The sequence below is a fragment of the Paramormyrops kingsleyae genome, chromosome 17 (genome assembly GCF_048594095.1).
Source record: "Paramormyrops kingsleyae isolate MSU_618 chromosome 17, PKINGS_0.4, whole genome shotgun sequence".
Taxonomy (NCBI): Eukaryota; Metazoa; Chordata; class Actinopteri; order Osteoglossiformes; family Mormyridae; genus Paramormyrops; species Paramormyrops kingsleyae.
Window position 1 is genome coordinate 1942526 of NC_132813.1, and position 12200 is coordinate 1954725.

Sequence of the window (12200 nt, forward strand, 5' to 3'; positions counted from 1 at the left end):
CACACACACTGTCTCCAGTACTGATTTATATGGCAGGATGGTTGGTCAGTAGCCCCTCTCCCGACTCCTCCCCAGGGATTACCTCACACATGACAACCAATAACGATGCCCGCCCACTCGGCTGAGCTGTTCTCCCTGCCGCCTACTCGTAATTGCTTCAGTGAAGTAATTCAATAGTAATTCCCCTTACCTGCTGTTTTAGCCATTTCATTATGCACTAATTGCAATTAGGACACAGGCGCTGGGGCTGCAGTTTTGCTTTTAAGTCTAATAACTTTAATTTAATAGCCGTACGTGTGTCTTGGTGACTGGAAGCGGGATCCCAGATTGATCTTGGCGCCTCTGAACAGAGCGGATCTTCGGCTGTATTTTGATGGCCTCGTTTTACCACCTGACAGGTTCATTTGCAGAGTGCCATGTTCTGGCCCTGCTGAGCTCCTTTTAGCTTAGCCTTTAGTGTTTTTATTGCCTGTGCTTTTTGGGTTTATGAGTCCCTGCTTTGCGGCGTTAGCTGTTGAATTAATTATGTTGGTGATGGGTGGCCCAGGCATTCTGTTACAGGAATGGGGGGGGGCTGAAAGGCCTCATGACTGAAATGTTTTTCAGGTGAGGCGCGTTGGGGGGGTTCCCTATGTGCTGCAAATGGAGCGCTCTCTGACCCCCCCTGTCATTTTTGAAATTGTCTTGAATTTTTCACCTGCCAGTCGGTTTGTCCTGAAACCCGGACAACAGGGAGGGAAAAGATCAACGACGTCATGACACGTTGGTCTCTGTTTCGTTTTCCTAACAGGGGCATCAGTAAATTGCACTTTGACGCTTTTTGTTTTGTACGGTTCGGGTTAAATAATTGGCTTTCATAAACTCTTTGCATAATGATGTACCCGCCGTGGACAAATGAAGTGACACAAGCTTTAATTGCGATCTGGTCGGAAGAACAGATACAACAAGATCCGGACAGCATGGAAATAGAGTATTTTGTATAATATACTATGACAGCAAGCTATTGGAAATTTTTCAAATATTGCAATGTGATTTTGTTGTAATAAATATTTCCCAGTAACCCGTCTAGGAGTAATTTAAACAGCAATTAAGGATAAAAATGATTATGATTGTCTGGAAGAACGCATGCAGCGCTCATGCAAAAGCAGCGGAGGTAAAATTTACATTGATTTTTAAACGTATACTAGATAATCTTGAAATGGAATAATCATTAAAATTTTAAGTTTTTTTCCCTATAACCTAAACTCCCTGTGCTATAATATCTGTGCTAAATTGAAGGTAAGAAAAACCCTGATCTTAATCTAACTGACTAGCGATGTAAGAATTGGATGTGAATAACATACGAAGTTGGTATCAATATTGCACCTTGTCCAGCCCTATAATACACTACCTTTTTTCGAATTCCGTACAAAATACCTGCCTCGCATTGTGATGTCATTGGGCACCGGTACCAGTTTTTATGCCAGTGGAAAACCAACACCTTGAAGTACTATACTTTTGGTACCTTCAAAGCGTTGCTACTTGCTGCGTTGGAAAAGCGCTCTAGTTGAGAGGTGCTTTGGGCAGCCCCTTCTGCACTGTATATTTCGTACATGCTGTACGTTGTCTTTTACAAACGAGATGCACGCTATTTCCTGTGGGCTGTGGTGTTATCCGAAGGCAGACGACGCTGCTGTATGGTGCCAAAGCAACAATGTGACCTCTGCTGTGCTCCATGCTGCTTCTGTGTACCGGATAGCCAGTGTCAGTCCGATTTAACGTGTTTATATACATCCTGGAGTAAATCGACTCCCAGTTGCCTTATCTCGGTGTCTTAGTCCGACTTTAGAAATTCAATTTAGTACGATTTCAGTCGGGCTAACATGTTTACATGTACTTTAAAAGTCTGGTTTTAGTCAGACTTACACAATCATTCAAGTTTCTTAATATGCATGTAAACGTACTGACAGACCCACATGCAGAAATATTCAGATTTCGGAGGGGAAATTCTCCTGTGACGAGATATGGCGGGACGAGACTCCTCTCCTGCGGAGGGACACGGGCCCTGGAAGCCAGCCATAACCAGAGCCGTGGAGGGCAAGCACTTTTGTGAGGACTAATTGGGTCCTGTGCAAATCTCTCTGGACTTTAATGAGTGTTTGCGCACGTTTGTGTGAGTGTGTGCATGTACATCTCTCAGTATGATCCACCTAAAACTTCATCTTAATGACAATAAATATTTGAGAGACAGTTGTATGTTTTGCTGTGGTGCGGTGATATTGGGGCTTGTGCGTGTCTGCGTGGCACGTGTACACGCCCGTGCGACATCACATGGGCCGCCTCTGTGTGCTGGTGCCGCTTGCCGATCATCAGCCAGGCGGAGTCTGCATGGGGACGCGCTGGCAGGCCCTGCGGTGTGGTGGAGCTGCTGGCCTCGACATCTCGCTTCGTCCCGGCCCACGGCGGACTGACACAGGCTGAGATGGAAGCTAGCGGGGCAGTGGGTGCAGCACCGAAGGGCCCCCTTTAACAGAAAGGCCCGTGGGTTAGACCGCAGAACCGCCCTGCGCTCGTCTGGGATCAGGGCTGCTTTCCTGTGCAGACGTGGTTCTCTGAGAAGCCAATCCTGCATCAATCAACCCGCTGTCTGACCCCCGCCCCCCCATCTCTTCACACTGAAACGTCCCGGCATGGGGAGCAGGGTGTGCTGTGTCGGGCCACTGGGCCGCTGCCATGGCAACGGTCGCCCCCGGTTTCCTTCAGCTCTCTTTTATGTAACTTCTGTAGCTTGGGTTATTGGGGCATGGATGCTCAGCGTAAGTATTTTGATTAATTTTATTACTGTGTTAGTTTATCGCGCGTGTGCTAGTATGAAGTATAATTCTACAATGATAGCGAATTAGATGGTGTGATATGTTAGACAGGATAGAGACAGTCATTGTGTTTGCGCAGTCCCCACATTTTCTGGTGTGCTGGGGTGAGCAGAACCACAGTCCCCCGCCCCACCCTGTGTCCCCTTGGTGTCACCATGCCCCCCCCTCAGCGTCACGCGGAGGACATCTGCTACAGTTCCACCTAGTTGATGGAGATGGTATCTGGCTGACATTAAGGGGTGTGGGGGAGGGACAGGACGGGGACACATCCACACTGCTCAGGGTGATTCTGCTGTTCCGGTGACACCGAGGGCCTCGGGGGGGGGCTCACCGGATGGCGGGTGCTAAAGCTGCGGTGGGATTTGCAGGCTCGCTGGTGGGACCTGTGACTCAGTCTGGATGCTTTCATGCGTTTTGGGGGGTTTTCATCCATTCAAATGAGTGGGTTTTTTGTCTTTCAAATTAGTAACAGCTTAAAATAGCTGACCTCTGAGTCCTGATGGAGGCAGGTCTCGGCTCTGGGCGAGCTGCTTACTGACAGACATGCTCGCCCTTCACACAGAGACCTGGTTCATTTTAAAAATGAAGCTCACAATGAAATGAGCTGTAGGGGGCGCTATGAATAAATCGGCGGCACTGGCTCAGACCCCGGGACTTCTCTTGACATGATTTGAGAGGAAGTCGACCTCCACTTGTCATCATGGACTTTCGTTTGCCGCGTTTGTGGGAGGACTTGCCATAATCGAGAAATGGCGCTTTATCATCCACCAGTGGCCCTACGTTGGGTGGGGTTTGCCGTCCGCAGCCAGTCATTGATAGTGGGAGAGGGGGAGAGCCACAGCTGTCCCTGTTAAATGGCCACAACCTTGTTGGTCTCTGGAGGTTGTACCATGCTGTTGGACCAGGTAAGTAGATAAAAGGCCTGGAAGAAATTTTGCATCTGTTCTCCCCGAGTACCAAGATACTGGCCTCAATGGAGGATGTTATCCAGCCTTGTGTATTCAGTGTTAGCCAGTTCTTCACCTGTTGCACCGTGTCATTACCCAGCATTCCCTGGGACAGCCCCGCCCCCAGCAGCCAGTGGAAGATGCTGGCAGCTTCTGTATCCCTACGGCAGATCATCGTAAATTCTGGTTTAATGCGCCCATAATGCACGTCTACGCACCCGTGCAGCCTGTGACACCCTCATGCTAAAATGCTTTCAGCTGTGCAGCCGGTGCCAAGGGGGCCCTGGGTTCTGCTCTCTGGGCCAGATCGACAGCACGAGCTAACTGGGATGACATCAGCATTACTCATCATATAGTACCTTTTATCAGGCCGGTGCCGGAACATTCCGGAACACAAGCTGATGTGTAAATGGTGCTGTTGGGCTTGCGCTTGCTGGTTCTGTTGCATAGAAACATTTCCCTGGAATAATCTAAATGGGGATAAAGGGCAGTGTTTATAAAATGCCATTCTAAGGAAGCGTGCCGTTCTTTTCTGGTGAAGTGGCTTGCTTGAGGTTGCCGGGGGGGGGGGGATTCAAAAAAGGTCACTCTCTGAAAAGCACCATTCAGGAGTGTCCCTTTGTCCCCGTGAGCGGCTAGCGGCAGGCGGGAGGGGGGCGTCGGGGCCATGAATGATTCATGGGTGGTTGCCGGCCTCCTCGTGCCTCGCCTAACCGCTCTGTGTGAAAGGCGGCCAGATGCTTTCACTCTCCTCCCAGGATGCAGATGATCATGCCGTCAGGCTGCTGTCGAAGGAGGGGAGAGGGAAGAGCGAGAGATAGACCCTGAACCTTGAGACCTGCGATGCTGGGTGGTCCCTTTGTGGTCCCTTTGTGGTCCCTTGTCCCGCGGCTGCTTTTACACGCCCATCTCCCCCCGGGGCGTGACGCTGATCTCTCACTAAGAGCTGCCTCCGACTTGCTGATGGAGATGTTGGCCACTTTTGCTGCTGCTGTTTTTACTGACGCTCTTCTTCCTGGAGGGAGCCTCAGGCTTGTCTGTTCTCTGTTAGTGTACCTGTGCCCCCTCCCTGATCTGACCTGTCCTCTAACGCTCTCTATCAGGACACCTCGTCCCTTCCTCCCCGCCTCCGTTTGGCCCCCTGCGACCTCGTCTGCTGTCCTGGACTGTCCGCCTCGCTGCCTGATTAATATGCCTGGTCCTGTCTGCTGGGTCCCCGTCCCACTCAGTCCGTTTTCACTACACTTCCTGTTCTCCAGTGTCTCCCTCTTATGGCAGCGGAATCCTAATATGCGTTCCAGCATTTTCCACCGGGATTCGCTCCTCTTCCTCGCCCTGTATGTTCCACATAAACAGTGCTTTTGTAACCCGTCCCCAGGAATTTGTCGAACTGAAACAAAGGTTAGGACCCATTTTCAGCTTGATCCCGGGTGGATTTCTCCGCAGGCAGACAGTACACGGCCTAATTGTGGCCCATCTTGTTGTGAGTAATCAGGCCTGGGACTTGTGCAGGATGCTGCTGGGCCTTCCTGCATTTTGGGGGAGTGGCGGGGGGGGGGGGGGCATGTAGCTTCCCTGGCACATCAAACTGTGTCTCTCCGCCCCCCCCTCGCCCCAGTGGCTTCATCACTATGTGCTCATTTGACCTGCATCCTGCATCGTTCACATTATTCCTGTCTTTTTCATGCCCCCCCCCCGGGGTCTCTGGTGTTTTGCAGTGTGTTACCAGGTCAGAACTCTGTTGGCTTTAGATAAAGGTGCTTCTCCAGGTGTGTAAGGAAACATGCATCGGTGATGGTATTTACGTTTTACCTGATGTACCTGCCGGCCATGTGTGTGATGTGGCCTTCCTACCACACACTGGCTCCCCCTAGTGGCAGTGACACATGGCGTTTTAATCCCCCAACCAAAGGCTCCCCGCTGGGGGAGACCATTGTTCATCAAAGGAGGGCTGGTTTTCTTTGGTCTGTCCGTCAAGTGCCTCGGTGTCTGAGGGTTTGAGGGACAGACCATCATGACTTACAGCAAGTTGCTGTCGGCAACCAGCAGAGATAATTAGTAATTTGCCTGACATTGTGCCTCTTTCCAATCAGTGAAATGTGTTTGGGATGTGAAGATGTGGTGGCAGGACTGAACCCGTCTCCCTGTTCCCGAGCTCTCTGCTGTCATAACACCTCCTTTCCCTGCGGTTTTCCCGCCTCAGCTGCATTGCATTTGCATTATTGATGAGCCAGCAGAGTCCCTGTGCTGTACAGTAATAAAGGTTCAACTGGCCATTGGTGCATTTTGATTTGCTCTTACCTTGCCTTTCTTGCTCAGTGATGCCCCCTGCAGGTAATCGGTGTCAGTGTCGCCCTGTGGTCTGGACTGCGTACCTGAATCTTACCAGTCACTGTCGAGCCCAGTTTGAGGTCTTGCCTAACCCTACCCTGCAACACTTCAGTTGTTGGGGGTTTGTGTCAAAGTCCTTTAAGCCTGTGCTGAATTATTTTGGTGAGTGTTTTAGATTTTAGGAATTTCGTTTCTGATTTGTGTGGGGGAAGCTGGACTGGCTGCAGTTTGTTAGAACTTTTGGTTTTCATCTTCATTCTCTGCATGTTTTAGCTGTTTGGGACAGAGGACTGTGTATCACGCAGGTGGGACGCCCTCAGGAAAATGCGGGCAGTCAGCCCGATGAACGCCCCCCACCCCCACCCCCCCGTCAGTGTTTTCTGCAGGAAGCGAGAGTGACTGTGAGCCGGCTGTGTCCCACTCCTGCATTTACAGTCAAGCAGAGCAGATACGGCCTCTGGGAGGACAGATAGGGATCTTGATTAGTTGCTATTGTGTCTTATCTCCCAAGGCCAAATCCCCCGTCTGTTTCCTCTCTGAGTGCCAGCGGGGGTTTGTGGTGGTGGTGGGGGGGGGGGGGAGGAGGCAGCCTCTGGTGGTGCTGTGCTGCACACTGCGTTCACTGCCCCACGTTTGTGTCCCCGTCCAGACTGAGGGTCTGATTAGGTGCACCACTGAAAGAGGTTTTGTGATTGTGAGCTGAGGGGCATAGTTCTGGGCCACAGGGTGGGTGGTTTACTGGGATTAAGACATGACTTACATCTGTGGCTGGACAGACCGGTGCCCCCCAGGGGTGAGGCCCCTCGTCAAGACGATCACTCAGTAGTTGACCCCTGACCCCCATCAGGTTGGATGGTATAGTGCCCTCCTCCCTGACTCTGTCCCCTCTCCCCACAGGCTGACCGGCTCGTGTTCGCCCTGCACTTCATCCGAGGGATGCGTCCGGAGCTCCTCCAGGAGAGCGTGAGTAGGCAGGCATGGCTCCCCGTCTGTCCGCTGAAGCCTTTCTCACAGTACAGGAGGATAATTGGCCGTGGGCATTTCCCTCCCGGACATTCAGAGGGTGTGTTGGGATTACTGAGGTGTTCCACCGCCCCGTGTTAACGCTGGTGTCCGTCAGCACGCCTGACAGCATTCGACATGGTTTCCACCCTCCGAAACCTCACACTGCACCTTGCTGCCGCTCAGACCATAGCGGCCCCACAGCTGCTGGGTCACTGATGCTTCTGTCTGTCTGCCACAGGAATGGGACACCTTCACTGGGTTGATCGTTGGAGACGCACTCAGGAAGGGGGTACGTGCTCCCCCAGGGCATTCTGGGTAGTGTGCTGGGCTGTGGTGATTCATTTTTAACGTGTAGCATGTAGGACAGAGACGTGCTCAGCTTTCCGTGTCCATCCCACAGGACTCGCAGGCGTCCGAAAGAGAGCGTGTCCCATCCTGGATCAATGAGGAGCGGCATGCCGCCGCCGCGCTCCTCAGGGTACGTCCCGCTGCTGCTGGGATGCTCTCCCACCTCCTGTTTGCACGGTGGAGCAGCCGGGTCTGTCTTCCATGTAGAGTTTATTCAGCGTTCTCCGCAGGGATTTTTCCATAAGCGCGGCTCCGCTTCAGCTCCCAAGATGGACTTTTTTTCCATCGTGAGCCTGGATGAAATTCACAGCTTCTGACCCATGGCTATTCTGCACAGTCTCTGAGAAAATGGAGTCCCTCACTGCCTCACCACCTAACTGCCACAGCTGCTTACTGCCTGACTGGCTCCCTGCTTCACTGCCTCACTGCCTGACTGGCTCACTGCCTCACTGCTTGAATGGCTCACTGCCTCACCTGCTTACTGCCTCAGCACTTCACCTGCTCACTGCCTCACTTGCTATTTGATTCATTGCCCCATCGCCTGACCACCCGACTGGCTCACTCCCTCACTGCGTGACCACTCGACTGGCTCACTCCCTCACTGCGTGACCACCCGACTGGCTCACTCCCTCACTGCGTGACCACTTGACTGGCTCACTCCCTCACTGCGTGACCACTTGACTGGCTCACTCCCTCACTGCGTGACCACTTGACTGGCTCACTCCCTCACTGCGTGACCACTTGACTGACTCACTCCCTCACTGCGTGACCACTTGACTGGCTCACTCCCTCACTGCATGACCACCCGACTGGCTCACTCCCTCACTGTGTGACCACCCGACTGACTCACTCCCTCACTGCGTGGCCACTTGACTGGCTCACTCCCTCACTGCGTGACCACCAGACTGGCTCACTCCCTCACTGCGTGACCACCCGACTGGCTCACTCCCTCACTGTGTGACCACCCGACTGGCTCACTCCCTCACTGCGTGACCACTTGACTGGCTCACTCCCTCACTGCGTGACCACTTGACTGGCTCACTCCCTCACTGCGTGACCACTTGACTGGCTCACTCCCTCACTGCGTGACCACTTGACTGGCTCACTCCCTCACTGCGTGACCACTTGACTGGCTCACTCCCTCACTGCGTGACCACTTGACTGGCTTACTACCTCACTCAGAAGAGTCCACATTAACTAACATTCAGGGGTAACTCCCCCAAACGAGAGGAGTAAAGCAACACAGAGCAGTGGAGATGGGGCCAACCCCCCATGTGCCTGATAGTCCCTGGCCTGTGATGATAATGCTGTCTGCTGTTGGTCCCTCCCCCACCCAGAGCACGTTCCCGGGCCTCCACCAGATGCTGTGCCTGAGCAACGCAGACCTCTGGCTCACCTTCTCCCGCAGCTCTTGCTGTGAGCAGGATTTTCCTCCTTCCATCGGCAAGAAGATCACTCCTTTTCAGCAGGTGAGACGCCCCCACGCAACACACACACACACACACACACACAGAATCACTGCATGAAAGTATAAAGCTGACGTCTGTGAATTTCTTTTACCAACGTGTCACAGAGGACCTCCCTCTTTTCGTCAGGCAGCCAATCGGAGGCAGTGTATGAGTATGGGGTGCCTGGTGTTTAGCAATGGTTTGCCCACTGTTGTTCTTTGCGTTCCTGTCTTCCCTCACTTCCTGCCGTCTACAGCTCCTGGTGGTGCAGGCCCTCCGGCCGGACCGGCTGCAGAGCGCAATGGGCCTGTTTGCCTCGCAGGCTCTGGGTGAGTTACTGGCCATGACCTCTGCCCCGTAAGCCCCGCCCCTTCCTGTTCCAGCACCCACCCGGCACTCGGGTTAATCCTGTGTAAGGAAGATTAGTCGTTACTCGTCATGTTCCACAGGTTTATATGTGACCTTTAGTGACCTTAGCAGTTATAATTGCCGTCAGTCCTGGCAGCGTTACTGACCAGCTGTTAGTGACCAGGACGACCAGACCATTCGGACAATCGCAGCTTTTTAATATGGTTTCCAGTCAACCAGTTACTTCCCAAATTCATCCATGCCCTACAGTAGGATCGGCAGCCACGGTCCGGACGCTGCAGGTCACTGACTGCTGGTATGTGTGCTGATCCACCCCAATCACACGGCGCGTTATCGATCAGATCCCCACCCTGCAGCTCCACTCTGAGGTCAAGTCCCGGCTCTGCGTGTGTCCCTGTGTGTGTGGTGTGTTCCTGTCGTGCCCCCATCATCGTTATTTGATGGAGCACAGGGTCATTCTGATATGAGGTTTGAATGCTTTCCTGCCGGGTCTGTGTCCACCTTGCAGATTCTTATCTCGCGGGATAACAGACTTATAGCTGCGTGGAATGACAAGGATGTAAAGTTGATTTTTAATTTGACGGCATTGCTTACATGATTCACAGCCCATTATAGCAGAGATTAAATGGCGGCACTCTCCTGTCTGGTCCCCTGTTCGATCGGCTGCTGTTCAGCTTTTTATCAGTGCCGGATCCACATGCCGCCGCCCACTCTGGAGTCCGAGCGAAGTCCCGCACAAATACAGCGTTATGATTAATGTAGCGACAGAAATAGCATCCAAAGTATGTAGCCATGATGAATCGCTGCTCATTACTCTTAATTGGACTATTAGCGTAGCAGAGGAGCCCCTGTCAGCTTTGAACAATGCGGTCGGGGCACCCGGGCCTTTCGTTTAGCGTTGCAGTGCCCGACCCGGCGCAGTTCTGAGGGCCTCCGTGCAGTCGGGGCACCCGGGCCTTTCGTTTAGCGTCGCAGTGCCCGGACCGGCGCAGGTCTGTGGGCCTCCGTGCGGTCGGGGCACCCGGGCCTTTCGTTTAGCGTCGCAGTGCCCGGACTGGCGCAGGTCTGTGGGCCTCCGTGCGGTCGGGGCACCCGGGCCTTTCGTTTAGCGTCGCAGTGCCCGGACTGGCGCAGGTCTGTGGGCCTCCGTGCGGTCGGGGTTTCCATCATGGCCGGTCGCTGTCTGTACCGTATTGGCACTTTTGTCGTGTCCCGTTTTGGCAGCAGGGGTGTCGTGAAAACACCTGGTCTCTCCTCCAGGGCATCTTTGGGAATCTCGTCCCCAGCATGACAATCTCCCTGATTCTGACTTGTCTGTCTTTCATCGTCATGGCGACATTTGCTTCCGGTGTTAAGGGCCATGTTCAGCAGATGGCTTTGAAGCTGGACTCGGGACTGTGTGCTGTAGTAAATATTTGAGCTTAGAATGTAAGGTTCCTGCCAGCTCACAGGCTGATGCTTATGTGACCGAAGCCGAACCTTGGCTGGCCAGCGGCTCTCCAGCCGGCCCCCGCTTGCTAAGCTGTAAATGGACAATGGGAGACCAGCTGTGACTGTTTATCACTACGTAAGTTCATTATGTAACTGGTCATCGGGTCACCGGCTGTAATTGGTCATTGGACCGATACTGATTAAAAGGTTCTTCCTTGTATTTTATGTCCCACAAGGTGGTCATCTGCGTTGCAGAGAACTTTAGCCTCTGTGGCCTGATGAATGAAAGAGTATTTTAAAGTTGCTTGTGTAATAAACTTCTCCTCTCTCTGTATCTCATTGAAACTTTTTTTTAAAAGATATATTTTCTCTTTCCCCGTAGAGGGAATTTCAAGCCGTGAATTGATATTCAAGACTGACACTTCCTAATTAGAGAAGAATTAGCTCAGTCTCTTGTATGAGAATGAAATATATGGTATTAGTCCACATAAAAGTTTTAATTGGGTTGTAAAGCTACTTGTTTGGATGTTCACAGGAGATCAGTAACAGCCCCCTCCCCCTCACCCATTCAGGCATGATCTAGTGGCCTGTAATGCAGTGCCCTACAAGGTCCCGCTAGGGAGCTCATCCTGATTGTCCTCTCACTGGACCAGGCCCTCCCTGACCTGCGGTGTGGGGATAGCACGGCGTATTAATAACATGCGTGTATGCCCTTCATCAGTTGGCTGCCTTTGGCCGACGACTCTCCATGTTGAAATTCTCAGCCGAAGTGATTCGTTAAGTGGGTAACTCATGACGACCGCTGTCTGAATCGCTTCCAGTGGAATGCAGTCACCATGGAAACCGCTCCCTTGCCCGCGCTACGAGGCTGGGCAGACGCCCCTGCCGGTCTCGTGCAAGGTCGCCCGGCTCGCCATGCCAGATGCGTTGTCAGGGTGATGAGCGCCACCTGACCTTCCCAATCCGAACCGAAATGACGTTGATTACTTGTTCGCTTAGTGAATAAAAATATACGTGAAGTTAAGATCACAGTTGTGATGCTTTAGAATACGGGATGTTAACGGTGGAAAATCTGGGGGATTCGAGTCTCTTTCCAGAGGTGTGAGTGATGGAGCCCCAGAATGCACCATGTTGATAAATAAAACCGTGGACCTCCGTGCTTAATGTCCCAAGATTGGACAAATGTAGCATGATGGTCCAAATGGCCCCGGAATTGCAAACACAACGATCTAATGGAAAATGGCTTCCAACGATGAATAATTGAATGGCTTCTCCATGCAGTTGCAAGCAGAGCTGCCTGTATGCATGTACCTAGAGAGCAGTTTAATCACGGCAGCTGCAGCTGGCCGCTCGCTCTGTAATTGGCTATTGATCTCTCAGGACTTGCTGTGGCTGCTGGGATATTCAGCCTGCCGATTGATTCATGAAGTGTAATTTCTCCTGGAAGCTGCCGGATGTTCTTGCGGTTC

At 52.4% G+C, this 12200-nt stretch overlaps 1 protein-coding gene across 1 annotated transcript in view; it reads left to right on the forward strand.

Moving 5' to 3' along the window:
• The window catches only part of dync2h1 (dynein cytoplasmic 2 heavy chain 1), a 78283-nt gene that overhangs the window by 37813 nt on the left and 28270 nt on the right, over positions 1 to 12200 (forward strand). The window contains exons 73-77 of the mRNA XM_072701748.1: positions 7028 to 7093; positions 7374 to 7424; positions 7536 to 7613; positions 8821 to 8952; positions 9188 to 9260. Coding sequence (XP_072557849.1) covers positions 7028 to 7093; positions 7374 to 7424; positions 7536 to 7613; positions 8821 to 8952; positions 9188 to 9260 — 400 coding nt within the window. The remainder of the gene's footprint in view (positions 1 to 7027; positions 7094 to 7373; positions 7425 to 7535; positions 7614 to 8820; positions 8953 to 9187; positions 9261 to 12200) is intronic.